Source organism: Nelumbo lutea, chromosome 1, assembly GCF_056320005.1.
Source record: "Nelumbo lutea isolate HS-2025 chromosome 1, American lotus-T2T, whole genome shotgun sequence".
In the NCBI taxonomy this organism is placed as follows: Eukaryota; Viridiplantae; Streptophyta; class Magnoliopsida; order Proteales; family Nelumbonaceae; genus Nelumbo; species Nelumbo lutea.
In genome coordinates this window covers 42,203,490-42,226,635 of record NC_142684.1, presented here as the reverse complement: position 1 = coordinate 42,226,635, position 23,146 = coordinate 42,203,490, and the positions used below count along the sequence as shown (strand labels likewise).

General features: G+C 41.0%; 1 protein-coding gene and 1 non-coding gene across 3 annotated transcripts; both read right to left on the bottom strand.

Moving 5' to 3' along the window:
- Window positions 1-12,359: 12,359 nt before the first annotated feature.
- On the bottom strand, window positions 12,360-14,070 carry LOC148874399 ((RS)-norcoclaurine 6-O-methyltransferase-like). Of its 2 annotated transcripts, none has more exons than XM_088960288.1 (2): window positions 13,164-14,070; window positions 12,360-12,744 (listed from the first exon to the last, which is right to left on the bottom strand). In XM_088960288.1, the coding sequence occupies exons 1-2, from the start codon at window positions 13,203-13,205 to the stop codon at window positions 12,448-12,450; spliced, it is 339 nt and encodes a 112-aa protein (XP_088816414.1). In that variant the 5' UTR covers window positions 13,206-14,070; the 3' UTR covers window positions 12,360-12,447. The 2 variants fall into 2 exon arrangements, 1 of the variants encoding a protein (XP_088816414.1); XR_016104052.1 differs by having other exon boundaries at window positions 12,607-12,744; window positions 13,164-14,060.
- A 2,403-nt stretch (window positions 14,071-16,473) lies between these two features.
- TRNAN-GUU (transfer RNA asparagine (anticodon GUU)) lies at window positions 16,474-16,545 on the bottom strand. Its single transcript has one exon. It is a non-coding gene; the product is annotated as a tRNA-Asn (tRNA).
- Window positions 16,546-23,146: the final 6,601 nt, after the last annotated feature.

Below are 23,146 nucleotides of genomic sequence, written 5' to 3'. Positions count from 1 at the left end.
CCAAGTATGTAACAAACCTGGCCATGGTGCACTCAAGTGTTGCAAACAGTACGACCTCTCGTACCAAGGAGATCATAACAATAATTTTCCAGATCCTACAGCTGTGTTTCATAGTGGTATGTAATTCTACAATGGCTCAATTGCTAATTTTGACCCTACTTGGTACCCTGATAGTGGAGCAACTCATCACATGACTCCAAATGCTGATAACTTACAAAACAAGTCTGAATTTTTGGGTACAAACTAAGTGAAAGTTGGTAATGGTGAAGGTTTGACAATTAAGAGTATTCGTTCTTCTTAATTGAATTATGATCACTATCATTTTAATCTGAAAAGTATTTATCATTTACCTACCCTAACAAAGAATCTGGTCTCTATTAGCAAATTTACACGAGATAATAATTTAGTATTTGAATTTCATCTGGATTTCTTTTTATTGAAGGGTCATATGGGGGGAATTTTACTCAGAGGACCTAGTAGAGATGGACTTTATCAGTTCCCGGGAGCAAATGATGACAGAGAAAAATCAGTCAAAGCACTTATTGGAGAAAGCCACTTTCCAGGATTGGCATCGTCACTTAGGACATGCATCTTTGAAAATAGTTAAATTAGTAATTTCTAAATTTGGTTTTCCTTATTAAGGACATGTGAATGATCATTTTGTTTGTGAGGCTTGCCAATTAGGCAAAGAACATCGCTTAAATTTGCCAATTTCTTCTAGTAATGTCTCTCAGCCTCTAGTGTTAATTTATTCAGATGTATGGGGACCTGCCCTAGTTTTGTCTACAAAAGGCTATAAGTATTATGTTTTGTTTATCGATGCATATTCAAAGTTTTCTTGGATTTATTCTCTTGAAAGGAAATTAGATGTTTTTGTTAAATTTAAGAGACATGCTGGAAATCTTTTCTCCACTAAAATTAAAATGTTCCAAAGTGATTGGGGAGGAGAGTTTCAAAAATTATCCCCCTTCTTGGATAGTGAAGGAATTTCACATAGGGTCAACTATCCTCATACTCATGAGCAGAATGGAAATGCTAAACAGAAACACCGACATATTATTGAGTCCACTCTCTCTCTACTAGTGTCCTCCCCTCTTCCCAAATCCTTCTAGGTCGAAGCAGTAGAAACTGTAGTGTTTTTCATTAACCGGTTGCCTGCTCCAACACTTGGTAATCTCTCTCCTTATGAAAAGTTGTTTGGTTGAAAACCTAATTATTCTATATTACGAAGTTTTGGTTATCTTTGCTATCCTTTTATTCGGCCATATAACAAACACAAGATGGACTATAGATCTATTAGATGCATTTTTAGTGGATATAGTTCTTCTCATAAAGGGTACAAGTGTTATAATATGGTCACTTCACAAGAAATTATTGCAAGACATGTGGTTTTTGATGAGAAACAGTTTCCGAGGATCTCTCAACAAAGGAATCCTTCCGAACCTCTAAATTCAGCACCAGTCACCCTGCTATTTGTTCCTTCAGTCACGGATGTGCAAGAGAATGATATCTCCTCTCATGACTCTCCATTGCTTAAACAAGGTATAACTGTAAGTTTGTCTTCAACCAATACTAATGAATCTTTATCTCACGATGATAATCAGACAACTCATCTACGCCAGAGAACACAACTAATTCAAGAGATTTTGGACACCACACCTGTTGTTCTTGCTTCGGCTGTATGAACACATTTTATGACTACTTGTTCCATGAGTTCCCACCATGCACAGACTACCACAAGGTATCCTTTACCTAAAGGACTACTTACAGATGGTAGTCCGAATGATGCAAAACTAACTTCCTACTCTCAGGCGTCCAAGTCTGCCCACTGGTGCACTACTATGGCATCTGAATTTCATGCTCTCATCCAGAATGGTATGTAGTAGCTTGTTCCTTATGATCCTTCTATGAATGTTGTTAGCTCTAAGTGGGTTTACAAAATTAAGAGAAAAGCTGATGGTTCTGTGAAACAATACAAAGCTAGACTAGTAGCTCAGGGTGTCTCTCAAGTTCCTAATGTCAACTTCACTAATACTTTCATCCTTGTTGTTAAGCCAGCCATTGTCCTTACAATTTTATCTTTGGCCACCTGACAAGGATGGGGCTTTAAGCAGCTAGATGTTTACAATGCCTTCTTGAATGGATTTATTCAAGAAAATATTTATATGAAACAACCCCAGGGTTTTGAGGATCAGACACATCCAGATTATGTTTGCAAGCTTAAAAAGGCTCTCTATGGTCTTCGTCAAGCCCCTCGGGCTTGGTTCCCTCGACTCAGTAGAAAACTTCATGATCTTGGCTTCAAAAGCTCTCAGTGTGATTCCTCTCTCTTCATCTACACCAAAAATAATATTTCTCTATATATTTTGGTTAATGTTGATGATATTATTGTTACTGGTTCTTCTACGGCTCATGTTTTTCAACTATTTTGGATTTGTCTCAGAGTTTCTCTCTTAAGGATCTCGGATCTCTACACTATTTTCTTAGAGTAGAAGCTCATCGATACAAGATTGGAATATTTCTTTCTCAGAGGTGTTACATTTTGGATCTCTTATAGAAAACTAATTTGGAAGCCTCTGAACCCTTGACCATGCCTATGGTTCGAACGTCTAAATTATCTAAATTTCAAGGAGATCTGCTTCCTGATCCTATGCAGTATCGCAACATTGTTGGGGCCCTGCTATGTTACACTTACATGTCCAGATGTGGCATTTGCGGTGAACAAGGCTTATCAATTCCTTCAGAACCCAACCAATGATCATTGGATGGTAGTGAAATGCATTCTGCGTTATCTCAAAGGCACAATTGAGTATGGGCTATTTTTTGCATCTAATTCTCCTAGGTATTTAGTTGCTTTTTCAGATGCTAATTAGGCTGGTTGCCTTGATGACTGCCAGTCTATTGGTGGCTATGGTATTTTTCTTGGGTCTCATTTAATCTCCTGGAGTGTGAAGATACAACTCACCATTGCTCGTTCTAGCATTGAAGTCAAATTTCGCTCATTAGCTAACTCCACAACCGAATTTCTGTGGCTTTAGTCTCTACTATGGGATTTAGGCATTCGTCAGTCTATTCCGCCTATTCTTTATTGTGATAATATTGGCACAACGTACTTGGCAGTGCATCCAGTGTTTCATGCTCGTACTAAGTGCATTGAAGTGGACTTTCATTTTTTTGCATGATCATATTCTCCGTAAAAATATGGACGTCTGATATATTTCTATTGATGATCTGCTGGCCAATATCTTTACCAAACCTCTTGCTCTAGTTCGATATGATTTTCTCTAGTCCAAGTTTCATGTGCTTCCAGCCCAATTTCGCTTGAGGGGGCATATTAAGGAAAGCTATCCAGAAGGTAACTCCACAAGTTTGGCAGTTACCAATGGACACTCTCAGTTTAGATTAGCAGCTACTAATAAAGGATCTTTAGCAACTGTAAATGAAAGATCTCCTCCAAGAATAGTAGTTACTAATGAAGGCTCTCATACAGATTCCGCAACCACTAAATTAGAAAGAGAATTGATTAGAAATCTTTGTACATAGGCAACTACCTATTCTATTCTTAGTTCCTTTTATTATTTTTGTTCTTTGTGTATATATAATGTACCCATCTCAGCCTGGTCGACAAGTCAAGCAATATAAGAATTCTTTTATTTTTTATCTTCTCTCTTCTACATTCTCAGGGTACAAGTGCTTGTACCCATCTCAGGGTACAAGCTGTTGTACCCTTTTGAGGACCCATGGATCCCAAGATGTTTTAACCCCGATGACTATTCATAGGAGGGTTCTAGGAACGGAAATTTTAAGGTGGCATTGCTCTATGAAGGAAACTACTAGAAGACGAATGAGGTGATTAATCTATTTGGGGAGAACTTGGGTTATAGAATCCTGAATATTCGGATCGCAAATAACACTGTATCTCGCGATGATTGTCTGGTATGGAAATTCTCTCCCCGTGGACATCTTACTACTATGAATGCCTACTCTTCTCTATTTCAGCTGAATGGACAATCTTCTTCATTGCATATAGCATTTGTTAGCTTCAGTTGGGAGTGATTTTTGGAGAATAAAGCATATTCCTCCTAGAATACATTTATTCATTTGGTTGTCTTCATAACATGATTCCTGTGAGGGAGGTTCTGCCAAGAAATCCAATCATATGGATTGTATCTGCCCAATGTGTAATGAGGCAGAAGAGTCTCTCAATCATCTGTTCTTCCATTGTAAATGGGCAAGAGCGGTATGGTTTGCCTCCTCTCTTGGGACCCGTACTGGATCAAACAATTTCTCTCTGGCACACTGGCTTCGAGAATGGGCTAAGCAGAACAATGCCTTCTCTCCATCCTCTATTTCTACTTTTGCTAAGGGAATAGTATTTCTTTGGCATTTATGGAAATCCAGGTGCTAGGTTACTCTAGGAAACAGTCATTTAGAAATTTCTATAGTAGTTTCTAATGCAGAAGCTCAGATTGCAGAGATCAATTGTAGAGTGTCTTCGCTTTTGGGGGGCCAAGGTCCTATTGATGACAGTAACATCCCACCCTTGCATTGCTGCAGGCCTCCTGAAAGTTATCTAAAGCTTAACTTCGATGGAGCTGACAAATTTCCAGAATTCTGGTGCTGTTTTTAATAATTCGGGACTGCTATAGCAATTTCTGCTATGCTCGTACTATGGGTCTCCCTCCGATGTCAGTGGTGGAATTAGAAGCCAGAAGTCTCCTTGAAGGCATTAAATTCTGCTTAGAGCTGGGGATCTCATCAGTTATTATAGAGGGCGACCCTAAGAATATAATCCAGGTTCTGTTGGAGAATTCCATTTCTCCTCCATGGCAAATTCAGCATATGGTTGCAGACTGCAGAGCTTGGCCTCTCTCCTTCACCCAGGTCTCAGTGAATTACATCCCAAGGAATGCTAATAAATCCAGGCATATCCTTGCCAAATTTGGTTTAAGAGCGAAAAGGGTCCACACTTGGTCTGTGTGCCCTGATTTTCTTTTTGAATGTATTCATTCAGATGTATCTCTGGTTTCTTAATGAATTCCACCAAACTTGGCTTCAAAAAAAATAATAATAAAGAAAATGAAAGAAATAGCTTTGATCAATCAATATCCTTGCATGAATTTTGATGAATGCTACCCTGAATGATTATCTCTTTTATTATACTGGCTGATTGGTTCCAAGTGTTTACGGTAACATTTCTTTTTGTAAGGGTGTTTTGGTTTTCCCTACCTTTTCTTGCAAACCAAAGAACAACATATTTTTTTTGTTAAAATGACACTTTTTTTTGGTAAATAGATAAAATGAAAAGATACTTCTTTGGTGAAAGAGAAAAATAGGAATTAGACTTGAGTTATCTTTATACATTACAAATTATATATGTTGCAGAAAAACCCAAGAAAATAGATTCGAAATGGCATTCAAAATGAAAATAAAACAAAGATAAAGAGAAAGAAGCATAGAGAACACACAGATTTATGTGGTTTGGCTTATAGCCTACATCCATGGGCGAAGGAGGAACAAAAATCCACTATGAAATAGGTAATGGAGAAGAAATACAGAGTTGTGTTCTCACAAAAAACCCTAAGCCCCAAATACACCCAATGTCTAACTCGTCTCTCACAAGACTCAGACTCCACTGTACAAGATAGAAAACCCCCAAAATACATAACTATGAAATATGGGTCGAGTCCATACCTAGCGGCCCAAGCCCTACGCATCCACCACAAACCACTATGAAAATTTTCCTTCAGGTTTATCTCAAATTGATTCAGAGTAGATTCATGAAGTGGGCCGCGACAAAGAATTCAAGGCACAAACATAACAAATCTCCACCTTGGCTTGAATTCTCTCAAGCATCACAAAATAGTAATCTCCCTTCACCATTTCCAACAAAAGCCCCAATGGTCAAACTCAAATGATGCAAACACCAATCAAGTCCAAGCAATGCTTGAACTTAGCCACAAGAAGAGGCTTTGTTAACATATCAGCTGGATTATTCGCAGTACCAATTTTCTTCACAATGATATCGTCTTGTTCTACAACATCACGAACAAAATGGTACCTCACGTCAATGTGTTTCATCCTCTCATGGTAATTTGATCGTTAGTCAGATAAATAGCACTTGGCTATCATAGTAAACAATAGTTACCTTTGGACCTAAACTAAGTTCACCTAACAAACCTCTCAACCAAATAGCTTCTTTAACTACTTCAGTCACTGCCATATGCTCAACTTCAGTAGTAGATAAAGCAACTATAGATTGTAAAGTAGCTTTCCAACGAACAGCACAACCACCATTAGAAAATACATAACCTGTGAGTGATCTTCTCCTATCAAGATCACCTACATAATCTGAATCAACATAACCCATCAAACTGTCACTACTCCTCCTAAACTCCGAACAAGTATTTGAGGATCAACTTCACTACTTGCCAATGTGTCATGTTAGGACATGACATATATCTTCTCACCATACTAACTGCATGTAAAATGTCAGGTCGTATGCAAACCATGGCATACATAATACTTCCAACTGTACTGGAGTAGGAGACATGTGATATATATTTTTTCTCTTCATTTGTCTGGGGTGACAAATTTGCTGAAAGTCTGAAGTGGGTTGCAATAGGAATACTTACTAGTTTAGCATCTTTTATGCCAAAGCGCTCCAAGACTTTTTCAACATACTTCTGTTGTGTCAAATACAACTTTCCTACTTTTTGGTCCCTCTGAATCTTCATGCCAAGAATTTTCTTTGCTGCACCCAAATCTTTCATTTCAAACTCATCACTCAACTATGTTTTTAATCTATTGACCTCAGATATTTCTCTTGCTTGTACCTGACTATAGCCTTTTAAAACCAATTGTGCCTTATATCTAGCATCCTCTACAATCGGAGTACCTTCCTTTCTTTTGAAAATCCATTTGCATCCAACAATCTTCTTTCTTTTAGGTGGTCTTACCAACTCCCAAGTTTGGTTCTTATGCAAGGATTCAATATTTTCATGCATTGCTATCAACCACTTAGCAGAATTAATAGATGAGACAACTTCTGCATAAGTATTGGTTTCTGTAACATCAACATTCTCTGCAACTGACAATGCATAGGCAATCAGATCAGCATAACCATATCTCTGGGGTGGTCTAATCTCTCTCCTTGTTCTACCTCTAGCAATAGAATACTACTCCTCTTCTTCCTCTTGTACATGTTCTTCTATCTCAGTAGAAATAGGCACCTGGACTGATGTAAACTAAGGTGAGGAAGCACTTTTAACTTATAACTCCACCTTCTTCCTTGAACCTTGTGTTTTATTTGCATCACAAGAATTTGAAGGCTCTTTTCTTGGGTGAAGCATAACAAACTCATCAAAAGTAACATCTCTTCTAACTATGAATTTTGGTGATTTAGGATCAGGACACCACAATCTGTATCCCTTCACACTTGAAGCATAACCAAGAAATATGCACTTCTTGGCCCTAGGCTCAAGCTTGCCTTCATTAACATGTGCATATGCTAAACAACCACATATTTTCAAATTTGAATAATTAGGAGGGTTGCTAGACCATACCTCTTCTAGAGTCTTACATTCAATGGCTATAGATGGATATCGGTTTATTAGGTGACAAGCCATATTAACTGCTTCCGCCCAAAAATCCTTTAAGAGCCCAGCATTTTACGACATGCACCTTGCTCTCCCTAGTAGAGTTTTGTTCATACATTTTGCAACTCCATTCTGCTGTGGTATTTTGACAATAGTACGATGCCTTACAATGCCTTCATTTTTGAAAAACTCATTAAATTCGTTTTTACAAAACTCTAAAGCATTATCTGTTCTCAACCGCTTGACCTGTTTTCTTGTTTCCTTTTCAAGCAAAGTTTTCCACTATTTAAAAGTTCCAAATATATCATTCTTATGCTTAAGAAAATAAACCCATACCTTCTTGGAGTAGTCATTGATAATGGTAAGAAGATATCTAGCACCACCCTTTAATGGAACTGTGAACGTCCCCATAGGTCTGAGTGAACATAATCCAAAGTGCCCTTTTTCCTGTGAACAGTTGTACTGAAACTGGTTCTTTTCAGTTTCTCGAAAACACAATGTTCACAAAAGTCAAGATTTCATGTACTTTGTCCACAAAGAAGACCTCTCCTACTCAACATAATAAGTCCCCTTTCACTCATATATCCTAGTCTCATGTGCCATAACTTGGTGGTGTTAGACTCAGATAGAGATGATACAAAAATTGCAACTGAACCTGTGATAGTAGTACCATGTAGCACATATAGACTTCCTATTCTCATGCCTTTCATCACAACAAGAGCACCCTTACTGATTTTTAGAACTCCACCTTCAGCTGAATATTTACACCCTTCAGCATTTAGAGTGCTAAGAGAGATGAGAGTTTTCTTTAAGTCCGGTACATGCCATACATTTGTTAATGTTCTCACAACACCATCATGCATTCTAATTTGAATTGTTCCTTTTTCCACAGTTTTATAGGAAGCATTATTACTCATCAATACAACTCCACCATTAATAGATTCATAGGTGGAGAACTAGTCCCTGTTGGGATACATATGGTAGGAACATCCTGAATCTAGAATCCATTCATCCTTGTGTTGGACAGTTATGCCCTTAGCTCCAATCAGATCGATGTATCTTTTGCCATTTATTGTAAATGAATAAAGTACATAATTGATTCATGCCATTGTGGTGTGTTTCTATGTAATACCCTTAAACTAGACATTAAGGAAACTCGTGTTGGATAGATCTAGGGAGATTTATCCGGTCAAGGCTGACACTGATTTACCACCAAGTTGGTTGGGGTGGGTTGTCTCAACTGCTAGGGTGAGACCTGAGGTACATGCAGTGTGGGTTTTGCTTGAAACCCTGAACTGAACCGAAATTCTAATATTGCCCTGGACCTTGGAGATAGATTGACAAAACTGGAATGTTACACCTGACCCTTAGACTCGATTATGGTACTACACTAGGTGTCAGATTGGGCTGTCTTTGATATGCCAATCAGTAAGATCCTTAGAGGGGGTCAAAATCTGGGTATGTTGGGACAGTCTGAGAATTCATCTGAGTGGGTGATCATAGTGACAGAATCAGCCCCTTTGTCAGACAAAATGAATGATCGGGGATGCATTCTCTCTGATGGAAACCTAAACTACCGGCAGTTGATTTCAACCGTTGAAATTTGTTTTGCAAAATATATTTATATAAAGATATACATATATATATATATATATTATGGTTTCAAAATGTTTGCAAAATGTTTTAATTCTCGGGATCCATGTGAGTAAAGAGTGCAACACTGTTCCTTGCAGCCGAGGGAGAGGTCCTCTCTTGTCGGGCAGTGTTTGATCATTATGGGATGAGAGATTAAGTGTAAGACCATTGAGGGTAATACCTAATGGGATAATCTTGCATCTGCCCATAGTCCTTGGGTTTTCATAAGGTGGTTGGACCCAAGGACCATTTAGTGTAAATGTTGGGGCCATTAAGATCCCATGGTGATGGACTCAGGGATTCACTGTCTCCTATAGTGAATTTGGTCTGGCCTTGTAACAAAGGTTGGGCTAAACCCATGTGGCTAATGTGTAGATCAATGTTTGGGTCCCACGCCATGTTGGGCAGTGTTTGATCATTATGGGCTGAGAGGTCAAGTGTAAGACCATTGAGAGTAATACCTGATGGGCTAATCTTACATCTGCCCACAGTCCTTGGGTTTTCATAAGGTGGCTGGACCCAAGGACCATTTAGTGTAAATGTCGGGCCCATTAAGAGCCCTTGGTGATGGACTCAGGGATTCACTGTCTCCTATAGTGAATTTGGCCTGGCCTTGTAACAAAGGTTGGGATGAACCAATGTGGTTGATGTGTAGATCAATGTTTGGGCCCCACACCATACAAGGAGAGCCAAATGGGTAGCAAGTTAAGAGGTTAAGTGAGCACATAAACTCAATGGGCCTAAAGCCCAATTCGAACTGGATTAATTAGATTCATTAAATAGGGGCAAATCTGGGTTTGGATCAATAGATAAGGATAAGAGGATAAGTCTTATCCACTTAAAGAGTCTATATCCAAATAAAGATTTGGATCAGAAAACTCCTAATTTGATTAGAATTAAGTTGATCTTAAACTACCTATAAGATAAGGGATTAACCTTATCACTTAAAGAGTCCAAATCCAAATAAAGATTTGGATCAAGAAAACTCCTAATCAGATTAGGAGGTTGTCGGGCGGACATGCAAAAGGACACTAGACAAGACAGAAAAGTGCAAAGCTCTTTCCTGCTCTTGCCGCCCCACCCAGTTTGATCTCTACTTGTGGGAGTGATCGAGAATTATTCTTGATTTTGCTTCTAGGCAGAAGAAGCAATCTTATGTCGTGCTCACCAGCCCTCTACCCCATTTTTGCTGAAGAATTTGGTTCTTGCTGAAGAACCATCCTACTGATCTTGCTTCACCTCACATTGTGTCATTTTCAGTGGAAGTAGTTTTTGGTTTTCTCCTTGGGCGTGAACACCTTCATTTGGAGTTACTACTACTCCATATCAGGTATATCCCTTTCCTCCCTTTTGGTTTCAGAGCTGGTCTGGTTTGGTTCAAGATTGATCATTGAAATGCAGTTTTCTAAAATAGGGAATGCGATTCCCAGATGGGAGAGAGAGAAATTTTTGAAATTTCGCCCAACCTTCCTGTAGGTTTTGGCCATCCATAATGGATCTCTCATCTTTCTTCACTTTGGATCTTGTTCTATCATCTGTCACAAAGAGAACATCCACATTCTCATCCTTAGCCACACTAGCCTCTATTGAGTTATTCTTTTTCTTTTCTTCATTCTAGTTTTTATTTTTCAACTTATAATATTCTTACTTAATGTACCCTTTCTTGTGACAATAGTTATAGGTAAAGTTCTTATGTCTAGATTTTGATCTAGACTTCGGTTACTATTTGAGCCCTTATCCTTAGACCTCCCTCTTGTAAGCAATCCAGAGTCTTATCTATCACCCCTATTCATAGTCAAGTCTTTATCAGTCACCTCTTTAGAGAGTAATGCCTTTTTAACATTCTCTGTAATAATGGTGTCTCTTCCATAGATGAGAGACTCTCTAAAAGACTTATATGAGAGTGGTAAGGAACAGAGTAACAAAAGGGCTTTGTCTTCATCTTCAACCTTAACATCAATATTTTGTAGGTCCATGATAGTAGAGTTAAATTCATCAATATGAGATTTTATAGGTGTACCTTCAGCCATCTGAAGCAAGATCAGTCATTGCTTCAAGTATAGCTTACTAGCAAGAGATTTTGACAAGTATAGAGACTCCAACTGTTGCCACAAACCTGCAATGGTCTTCTCATGAATGACTTCCCGCAAAACTTCGTTTGATAGCAGCAACTGAGTCATGATTAGGGATTTAAAATCTAACTCCTCCCAATCTTCATCACTCATAGTTGCATGTTTCTTCTCCTTCCCATACAAAGCTTTGTGTAGTTTGTCTTGTCCCAAAATGGCACGCATCTTGACTTGCCAAATACTGAAACTGATGCTACCATCAAACTTGTGCCAAACGAAAAATAGGGCTTTAATACTAGTTTGTTGCAGAAACGGATCCATACCTAGCTGCTCAAAGCCCTATGCATCCACCACAAACCACTGTGAAAATTTGCCTTCGGGTTTATTTCAAATTAATTCGGAGCGGATTCATGAAGCAGGTCGCCACAAAGAATTCAAGGCACAAACATAGCAATATATACAACTAAATATATAGTGGAGTGTGGTCTCTTACCGGTTCAAAAGAACCAAAATTGATTGCAACACAATTATAATCGGGATACAATGCAAACATAGATCTTATGGCTCAATTTGGTGGGAGTACAGATAAAAATATGTAGAGTGCAAAACCTTGTATTTTGTATTATTTTGTAAACATATTTGTATTTGTAATCCTCCCAAACAGAGCCTATATATATAATTGTGTTGATTCAGTTTGGGTCTTTAGGGTCTGCCTGACCCATTTGACAACCTTAACCAAAATGCCAAAAATAAATATAGTAATTAATATGATCCATTTTTTTATTGAGTAAAATTTTCAAGAAAATCATTCAGCGTTGGTAAATCAAAACTCACAATGGTAAATCTCATAAAATGATAAGGGGTAGGAGTTGGTAATAGGTAGTGGGAATTGTATGGATTGATATGATAATGGATAGTCAAGAAAGCCATTATCCAATGTTAGTCGCAGCTATGTGGAAGAAGGAACTGAATACGGACCTAACCTATCTATGGTATTTTTTTCTTTAATAAAATTGTCATTCTTAGACTTGAACCCATCCTATGACACTAATACATGTGCAACCTAACAAAAAGTAAATATTATTAATACTGAAGAAGAAGACAAGTAGCTGGACCGGGGGGGTGAGGGGGGGAGAGAGAGAAGGCTAATAAGGATAGGCCACAATTAGAGATTGAACGGCAGCTACATGTAAAATCTTATATCCAGAGAACCCTGCAGCATTCGAAAGCTTCTTCCATTCTGCCTCACTCCTCTCTTTTCCTCCAGTGTAGACCATCATGTCCAAATCCAACCTTAATCTAGCCTTTGTTAAGGGATCCTTAGATTCTGGATCTAGTACTATGTCGACGATGATAACTTTTCCACCCTCTCTAGGCACTGATTCTTTGCATCGCTTTAGAATATCAATACATTCACCATCATCCCAGTCATGGAGGATCCACTGAACCACAGTACAAAATATACAAGTTACAAACAGTGAATGCTGAAAATTATAGAACTTTAATACTAGTAGGGTGCAAGGCCAAACCCAACCCAATCTGACCAGAAAAGGGGAAGGAGGGTTTGGTTGGGATGAAGATTGTATTAGGACTAGGGCTGAAAAATGCCAATTCAACAAAAAGTTGAGTTGGGTTAGGGTTGAAAACTTGACCAATTAAAGCAACCCAAACCAGATGTGATTACACTTTCGTGTGCATCGTGTTTGATTGAATTATCCTGACCATAAAAGAAATTGCTTTCTCTTATAGTTTGTCTGCTTAAGGAATAAAGAAGTTGTGCTACATGGTGAAGAAAAGCTCAAATATCAAATTCTGCGTCAAGAATGATCTGAAGAGATTGAAACAAACTCAACTTATTTACCTTCAATAAGATGGCATCGGCACTAGGAATGTGTTTGAACATGTCGCCTGCAATCCGGTCGACCTAAGGGTAATCAGGTGAGTCGGCAATGACATGAGGTAGATCATAAATTGTACATTTTAGGTGGGGAAAGGCCTTGGCAATGTCTCTCATGGCAGTTCCAGTGCCTCTACCAACATCCACCACCGACTTTATTCCTTGGAATACATCCTTACAGTCTTGACTCAAGACTGATGTGATGAAACTGGTATCACAAGCCATTACTTCATTGAAGAGCTTATTCTTCTCCGGATGATCAGCCACGTATGCCCATATGCTCTTGCCTAACGCCTTCTCAAAAGCTGTCCCCTCGCCGACCAAGCCATCCTTGAGACAGTGCCAGGGTGCAAAGAAATCCTCGTCGGTGATCGCTAATATGGCTGACGCCATGCTCCTGTCCCACCCTTTTACAAGGAACTTACCCTGTGGAGATAGCCCATATCGTTCTTCGCCACCTAGGGTTTCCTTGGTGAAGATCTTCATTTGCACCATGTAACGCATTAACCTGTGCAAGTGATCGGTGTTGACCGGTTGCACAGGAATTTGAGCCCCCATTTCAAAGAGCGTCAAGGGTTCTCCCTGCTTATGGATTATGTCTGCAATACCGAACTCAATGGCACATCGGAGGACTAAAGTGTCGCCAAAGTCATATCCGAATTTCCAGATTTCAACCTCGTGAGCTTGAACTTCCTTCGGAATTTCCATTCTCCTCTCTAGGCCCCTCTTGAACTCAGAAGCCGGTAACCTGGGCGAGATAAATTACTGAACTTAATTAGAGCTCTCTCTCTCTCTTTCTCTCACTCAGGGACAAGTGCAAATGCAAGTAGTCAAGACACAGCCTTCCATCTTAATGTCTACAGTTCTGTCTGATGGGAAGTCTCCGATGTAAACTATATCTATTGACATTCCTTCTGACCGCCCACGTGCTCATCATGTTTTGGATGCCGAAGAGCAAAAACCACGTGGGCACTCACCACGTGAGTGGTTTCAGTTTCACAGTTAAATTGAATCAATTAGATGCACGTGCACTCTGAACTTGGTCAATCTATAATGGGAAAACTAAAAAGTGTTTGTACATGATTGTTCCAAAAGAAATGAAACAAAGGATATATAAAGTTATAAAGTTATAAAGTTATAAGGTTATCTCCGAGCCCAGTGGTTGATTTCCGATCCTCGGGGAACCTTGCCCAATCGGAGTCAGAGTATGCTTGTAGAAGATAAGTAGACGAAGGGTTGATGATGAGCCCATAATCTATGGTGTGTTTCGTGTAACGGAGTACTTTCTTAACAGCAGACCAATCCGCCTCCGTTGGGAGATGTATGTGTTAACAGAGACGATTAACAACAAAGGTGATATTAGGTCGCGTGATGAGAAGATATTGCAATGCTGTTACTATGCTGCGGTATTCTGTAGCATCAGGAAGATAATGCTTAGATGTCGAGGTTGACATGCAAAATGGTGTGGAGATGGGCTTCGAGCCATCCATATGAGTGCGGTGAAGTAAGTCAGCAATAGGGCTGTTCATGGGTCGGGCTGAGTCGGTTTACTGTGGTTTTTCCAACCGATCCAACCTGGTCGGGTTACCTGACATAGAAACCGAAATTGACCCAGTGTTAAGCAAAACTGATCTGGTCGGTTTGAGTCGGATTGGATCGGTTTCGGTTCTAAGTTCATCCCTGTGATAAAATCTTGTTAATTTTATCAACAATCATAAATTGAACATTATTTCAGCCATCTCCTATGATAAAATTTAAATGAAAAGTTAATCACAAAAGTTGTTCATTAATCACTGTTCACTAATCCAAAGTTTCTTGCAACCATTCAAAAACTAGGTGGCCTAATGGGCTTTGGAACTTCATGTTTGAACTATGAACTAAGTCGGTTCGGTTTCGGTTTTCTTGTGTGAAAACTGAAACCGACCCGAATCATCGGTTTAGGAATTTGCACAATCCGAAACCGACCCGTGCTGATGAAAACCCGGCCGACTCGGGTTGGGTCAGTCCAGGTTGGTCGGTTTGATCGGGTTGGGCCTTCTTATGAACAACCCTAGACAACAATTTATTTTCTTTGGCACAAATGAAGACTAGCATCACTATCATGGGCCTCCACACCTAAGAAATAATGGATTGAGCCAAATTCCTTGAGTGCAAAATGGTGGGAAAGCTCCTCAATGAGAGTTGTGATAGCAGATGTATCATTCCCCATGACAAGAATGTCATTTATGACCAATACATACATGATAATGCCATTAGAGTTGTAAATGAAGAGAGAGGTATCCATTTTAGAACCCAAAAAACCCATAAGTGAGAAGCTTATTCTAGAGCCACTAAAACCAGGCCCTCTTTAAGCCCATAAAGGGATTTGCAAATTAGACAAACATGAGTCGGTAGTTGGGGATTTACAAAGTCGAGAGGTTGTGTCATGTGCACAGCTTCTTCAAGGTGGCCATAAAGAAAGGCATTAGAGATGTCAAGTTGACGAACGGGCCAGCCATTTGACTTGGCAAGAGATAAAACAATACGGATGGTTGTAGGTTTTACCATTGGACTGAAAATGTCCTTGTAATCAATACCAGCTCTTTGGTGAAATTCTTTGGCTACAAGATGAGTCTTGTATCGTTTAATGGACCCGTCCGACTTTCTATTGATTTTGTAAATCCACTTGCAACCAATCACATTTTGATAAGGATGTTGTGGGACCAACTCCCATGTCCAATTTTTTATGAGGGCATTATATTCCTCAGTCATGGCACCACTCTTCATGTTTAGAAGCCTAAGAATAGGATGTAGGTTCAAGTAGGTTCGGGGAAGGAAGGGGATGTTTGGTAATAGTGTACAATTTGGGCTTCCAAATTCCAGCCTTTGACTGAGTGGTTATAGGGTGGACATTAGTGGATGGAATAACTAGTGAATTACAACTCTATTGTACCACAATTGGTGCATTAGTCTTTGCAACGTTAATGCTTTTTGATGGTTGGTTCCATTACCACTTAGCGGGAGAATTGATGACTCCATCTTTGATGCACTGCTAGTACTAGTACATTTGAGAATTCTTAATTGGCTAGTTGTAAATAGCCCTACGGCTATGGAACAAAGGATTATCTTGGATCTACACTGAGGTATTGACGGTGATTCCAAAATATCACAAAACAGAATGTGACATGATGAGATAAAATGCAGTACAAACAAAGACATGGAACGAGTTACCTACTCCTAACGGTCAAAGTAAGCCCTTTCATTCTGAATTCTTTTAACTCAAAATGAATCAGATCTTCCCAAATAGGATTTGAACCTATGACCAGTCAATTAACAACCGATTGCTCTACCACTGAGCTACTGAGGAACAACAAGAGATTAGATCTCATATAGTTCAATTCCTATTATTAACCTATGACCAATATGAGGCCAAAGCTTCCTTCGTAACTCCTAGAACTTCTTCGTTGTGGCTCCGTACCATTTTCGGACTCTATTATGGAATTCTGACCACATTCTCCATGGGCCCTCTTATCTCTTCCTTCTCCGAGCTCAGGTTATTGAAGGACTCAAGAAGGAGGTATCAACAACAACTGGTTTTATTACGACAAAGCTCAATATGTTCATTCTCTCTCTCTCTCCCCTATACATTCTCAATATCATAAATAATATCATCTCCTAAAATTTCTCCTAAACTACTTCCTCCACTTTGCCTTACTTTCTCCTAAATTATCTATAATTCCTATTTATCTCCCAAATTATCTCTAATTCCTATTTTGCTCCTTTAATGTCTCTAATTTAATAGAGAGTTTCTCTCCTAAATAATCTCTAACTCCTATTTATCCTCTCCCACACATTTTATCTATATCTATCTAAAGAAAGTGTGAATTAAAAAAATCAAAATTTATTTAAATATTCTAACAAAATTACATAATAACTTTAAAATATTTATTAAAAACACAAAGTAATTATAATAGATTTAGTAATATTCGTATTGATGATGCGTGATATGTTGCTCCCTCGTATCCTATGACTTTGCTCGAACAAGGTTCTGATCTAGCAGTACTGAGCTACACAACCGAGCTGGTATCTGTGTGTCCGAGCTGGAAAGAGCTGTAAAGAGAGAAGGGTGAGAGTGCCCGGGTAGGTTTTACCTAGGAGAACAATCCAATGCTTAAGTCAGTATGGAAATCTCATAGAAATGTGTGAGAGAGCTTAAGTGTTTCAGTGCGCATACCTTTTTGGTTGGATTTGGCATCCTTTTATAGTTATCTGGGGTTTAGGTGCTTTGGGCAACGTCTCTGAGTCTTTGGTAGAGTTGTTTCTACAATACAAGTTGTGCTAATATGTCAGTTGCTAGATCCGCGCGATGGTTACAGGCCACCCGCTTAACTTGTGGCATACGGTTTGGTGAGTTGTTTCCATGGTCGCAATATTAGCACCCTTGAGGGTGGGCACGCTTAATAGTCTAGTCAATCTCATCTTACCGGCTCCTAACCGTTAGCCCCAGCTCAATTGCCCCTGGCTGAAGTGCCCTCGACTGACCTGCCGAGCTGGTATGCTGACTTGGCGTTGCGTTGTCAATAACGTCTACGTGTCACTATTTTGCGTGGGAGGACCAAAATGCCCCTCATCAATTGCCCCCCACTCTCGAGCCGACGTTCAGTTGGCAAAGAGAGTAGGATCTTCTGGGGCATTTTGGTTTGCTCGCTTCGTCGGTGGTTCAGGTCGCCCAGTTTGAGCTCATGGTCTAAACTGCTCCTTCTAGAATCTTTTGGACTTTGGAGAGAGAGGTGTGATCTCATCGTGCGTGCGTGACGCTTGTAGTGGGCGTTTTTTAATTTGAGCGCGCGCTCAGATTCAAATTTCAGCGTGCGCACATTTGAAATTTTGAATTTGCGTGCCCAAGATTTGAGCTCGTGCGCTACTTTTCTGCTATTGCCAGGTTGACCCCCACTTGCGTTGTTGGATCTTTACCTAGCTGTGTCTGCCATCCGGGCTGTTGATTTTGTCTCCCGCGAGCTATAAATACGGGGTCTCCTATGAGGTCCCCACTCACTGTTTTTGAATTTTTTTGGAGGAGAGAGGTCTGCGAGTTGGTGTCCAGAGCTGATCTACCAAGGCGAGCTCCGTTTTCTCATTGGCGAGCTCTATTTTCCCTTTGCCCCGAGTTCTGTTGCTGTCATATCTGGTTTCTTCTCTGTTTCTCTAGTGAGTAGTTCTGATTTTTCACCATGTCTCATTGCTTTACTAAGAATAGGCCATTTGATGATAAGTCAGACAATGAATTGAGCTCCTCTAGGGAGGGCTTATATGGGGTCTATTTCGAAGGTGCCTTGGTGAGTAGGAGAGAGGAGGTTGAGGCAGTGATGGGCATGTTTGAGTCAACCTAGCTGCCTGGGGCGAAAATAGTTGAGATATGCCAAAGGTATGAGATTCCCGACAAATATCGTTGGATCGAGCACGCTTCCAATCACTATCCTTGGCACCACGGCCAAGAGGGGTTGTGCATCTATGAGGAGTCACTGGCGACTGGTCTCTGTTTCCCTCTCCATTCGTTTATAACCGTTGTTTTGAGGCACTACAAAGTATCGCTGGGTCAGCTCGTCCCAAACGGGGTTAGAACATTAGTTGGACTAAATAGTTTATGCCACCACCGGGGCTTTCCCGTGAGTCTTGAGGCCTTCTCAGCTTTAGTTCAAATGAAAAGAATCTCTAGCCCATTCTGTTTTTACCTTCCCTTTTGCAATGGGAGGAAGATCTTCAACTTCCCCAACAAGGTTAGGGGTTGGAAGAAGAGGTTCCTTTTCTTAAAAAGGATGGAGGTTGGGATGTCGAGGCTGCCTAGTATAGTAGTTACCAGAAGGTTGTTGAGTGCAGGGATGCCAAGTTGTAGGCTATGGTTCAGTAGCTCGTCCAAGAATGAGTTAGGATTAAAGAGTTTATGGTCGAGCCAATGTTTGTTCAGGTAGGACTGAGTCGTATAGGTGGGTTAGTTGTTAGGTCGCACATTGTATATCTTTTCTAGGTCATATATCTACCTATTTCCTGTTCTTATTAGCTCAGTTGATGACTTTGTTCTTATCCGCAGGTACGGTGAGCTTGTCCTCAATGATGTCAGCTGATGAGGAGTTGAGGTCTTCTCATAAAAAGCACCGAGCTGAACATCGGTTTTCTAGGGGAAAGGTTTCTTCGTTTGGGACCCCTCCCATCGTTGATCTAGAGGGGGAGGAGGACCTGATGTGTACTAAACAACACCCGCCTGAGTCCTAGGTCACCTAAGAGGAGCAAGAGACTAGCCCTTACGTGACATCCCTTCCTTTATCCCCAGCATTCCTGACAAGTCTGTAATCGATCAATCAAACAACGCAAGTGTGGCTATCTGGTTGGCTAGGGGAATTCTTTTCTTGAGGATGTGCGACAGTTTAGCAAGATGGATCTCGTCGAGTTGGGATCTCGGCTAACACCCAGTGCATCATCCAGGTTTGCTATTCTCTGTAAATTCCTTGATCTTTTTCTAAGAGACATCTCATTCTGTCTTTGGTTCTTGTAGGCCAACACCTATAGCCAGCTTCTACTGGACCGTGCTCAGTCAAGGCAGAAGGCGTAGGCCAGCATGCAGGTGAACATCAGTCTACTTAACATTGAAGTGCAAAAATTCCAGCTCGATTCAGAGGGAGAGCGCTAAGAGCGCCAACGCCTATATAATGCAAACCAGAGTCTACAACGCGAGTTGACCCAGTTGTAGTGCGAGCTAAGTGAAGCGCGTTGCGAGTTTGAGGAGAGGCGACCAAAGTGTGCCTAGGACTTGCTTCGAGCTAGGGAGGAGGCTATTGCTACTTATCTAGTCTCCTGAGTATGAGAAGCAGAGAGCAGTGGATGGTATCCCTTCCAGGAAGAGGGGATTCAAGTTGTGCCATCGTTATTTAAAGTACCTGTATCCCGATCTCGATGTCAGCTCCGTGATGGTGCGCAAGGTCCCAGGCGAGCTCGTCACATAGGTGGGTGAAGAGCCCTTGACCTCAAAAATGGAAGAGGAGGATGACGGCGAAGATTGGATCGTGGAGGCCCAGGATGATGGCAGTAACAAGTAGCTCGGTCTGTAGCTTGGCTAGCAATCTGGTGGTGGTGATGATGGTTTCTCTTATTGTTTCGGTGGATTTATGCTCCTATAAGCTTTCCAGAGCCTGTGTGCCCTATAATGTCCGAACCTGTTGAAGTTTTCTTTTCCCTCTTTTATTTATTTATTTTTTTTGCGGCCGATGGGCCAACTTATGTACGACCACCTGGCCTTTTCATTAATAGAAGTTGTCGTTTCTTGTATGATCTTTTGTTTGCTTGGCTATCTTCATGTTGATCAGCTCAACCTTTTCGTAGAGTGTATTTTTGTTATTCTTTTGCCTTTAGCATTGTTGCTTTACCTTCCATGATATCGGGATGAGCTATTAGTTGATTCATGCGAGCTCACAGATGCATCTCGAAGCACTTTGTTTTCAGATGTAGTACTTATGCAGGTTGTCCACATTCCAAGCTTGGGGCACTGCCTTCCCATCAAGTGTTTCAAGCTCATATGCATTCCCACCTATAATCTTAGAAACCCTATAGGGGCCTTCCCAATTTGGGTCGAGCTTTCCCACACTGGGGTCAGGCACCATGACTTTCCTTAGCACCAAGTTGTCGATCCTAAAGTGGCCTTTCTTGACTCGGGCGTTGTAATACCGAGCTACGCGTTGTTGGTATATTGCGGTTCGAATGTAGGCCAGCTCTTTGACTTCTTCCACTAGGTCGAGGTTGGCTCACAAATCTTCTTCATTTGGTTCTTCATCGAATGCTTCAGATCGCAATGTTGGGATTTCCATTTTAGTTGCTATCACTGCTTCGGTCCCATAGGTTAAGTTGAAAGGTGTCTCCCCTGTTGTTGTCTTGATGGTGGTTCTGTAGGACCATAGTACGCTAGGTAGCTCGTCCACCAACAAACCCTTAGCTCGGGAGAGCCGAGCTTTGAGGCCACATAGGATGGCCCTATTAGTAACTTCATCTTGTCCCTTGGGGGTGCACTATTAAAGTGAAGTTTTTCCTTATCCCTGTTTGTGCACACCAATTTTGGAACTTAATGTCTTTGAACTACTTCCTGTTGTTTGAAATCCACACTCTAGGTAGACTGAACCTGTAGACAATGCTTTGCTAGAAGAAATTTTGGATGTTGCAAGCTATTATGGTGACTAGAGGTTCGACTTCTACCCATGTGGTGAAATAATCTACTGCCACTACCAGGAGCTTTTTCTGCCCTTTTGTTGGTGGGAAGGGGCCTAGAAAATCTATGCCCCACTATGCAAATAGCCACGGGCTGGTTAAATATCTCAAGTTAACAGCGGGTTGGTACAGGATGTTGGCATATCGTTGGCAGTTGTCGCATCGCTAAACCAACTCAGTTGCATCTGTCTTCATGATGGGCCAGTAGTACCCTTGCTGCAAAGCCTTCTAAGCAAGGGCCCTACCCCCCATGTGTCCTCCGCAAAGGCCTTCATGAATCTAATGCAGGACGAGGTCTACTTCTGCTTGCTATAGGCACCGTAGGTAGGGCAATGTGGATCTCCTATAGAGCAGTTCTCCCACTATCACGTAGCATGCTGACTGTCGTTCTATTCACCGAGTTGCATTCTTCTCTATTGATAGTTTTCTGTTTTTTAGATAGTTGTAGGTCGGGTCAATCCAGCTCGACTTTGTATTAGTTATATGGGTGACCTCTTCTCCCCCTTTTTCTGTCGAGAGGTGAGGTAGCTCTTCTATGTAGACCATTTTTTTTGTCGAGTCAATCATGCTCACAAGTCTGGAAAGGGCACTAGCCTTTGTATTTTCTGATCTCAGAATTTGTTGGAGGTACCAGGAGTCAAAATTGAGGAGGAGTTCTCTTACTTTGGCCAGGTAGGCTGCCATGGAGGGTTCCCGTGCTTCGTGTTCCCCATTTACTTGATTTACGATGAGCTATGAGTCTCTACAAACCACTAGGTGCTTAGCTCCAACATCCTTTGCCAGTGCCAAGCCAACCAACCATGCTTCATACTCGACCTCATTATTTGAAGCTCGGAGTTGAAACCGGAGTGCATACTCTAGCTTTACATCGCTAGGTCCATAGAGTATTAACCTAGCTCTGCTCTCGCTTTGGTTAGACGAGCCATCCACATGAAGTATCCAGGGCTCCTCGTCCCAACCTACTATCTTGTGAGCTGGATGTGGTGCCGCGCTGGATGAAGCTTCCGCTTCTGGATCCGTCATCATAGGTGGCGGCGAGCTGAAGGTGCATTCGGCAATGAAGTCTACTACGTCCTGTGCTTTTATGTCAGGGTACCTTGTTTCTGCCGCATGTAAGACTTTGCTTACGTAGTACACTGGTCGCTGTATTTTGTCAACTTCTCTTACCAGGACCAAGCTAACCATCTTGTCACTCATGGACAGGTAGAGTTTGAGTTTGTCCCCAGTCTATAGGGGAGGTGAACTGAGGTACCGCTTCAGCTCCTCAAAGGCGAGCTGACACTCCTCAGTCCACTCGAAGGCTTGGTTTTTCTTTATAGCCTTGAAGAAGGGAAGGCACTTCCCAGTTGATTTGGACATAAATCAGTTCAAGGCTGCTAATCAGTTCGGAGCGCACAGGTTCTGTCAAGCGAGCTCCAATTTGTAACATTTTCCCAGGTTCTGCGCTGGAGATGGGGACTGTAATGGTCCCTTTTGTCGGGCAAGCTTGCTATTCATCATTTTTCGGTGGAGGCTCCAAGTCTATGTTGGCAGAAATCTTGCCCTTCACCTTCAGAGCTGCTATGTAGCACTTTCTGGATTCTAGTTGATCTCCTAGCAACACCCCTACGTCAGTATCTATCGAGAAATTCAATGCTAGGTCATATGTTGAAACAACAACTTGCGAGGTGTGCAAGATTGGTTGCCCTAATATTGCATTATAGGGGGACGAGGTGGCA

Bases quoted from the DNA above. Each gene is read 5' to 3' on its own strand.
- LOC148874399 (XM_088960288.1), bottom strand. From the start codon at position 13,205: ATGTTCAAACACATTCCTAGTGCCGATGCCATCTTATTGAAG. The intron at 12,745-13,163 runs GTAAATAAGTTG...ACTGTGGTTCAG, and splicing joins CCGATGCCATCTTATTGAAG to TGGATCCTCCATGACTGGGA.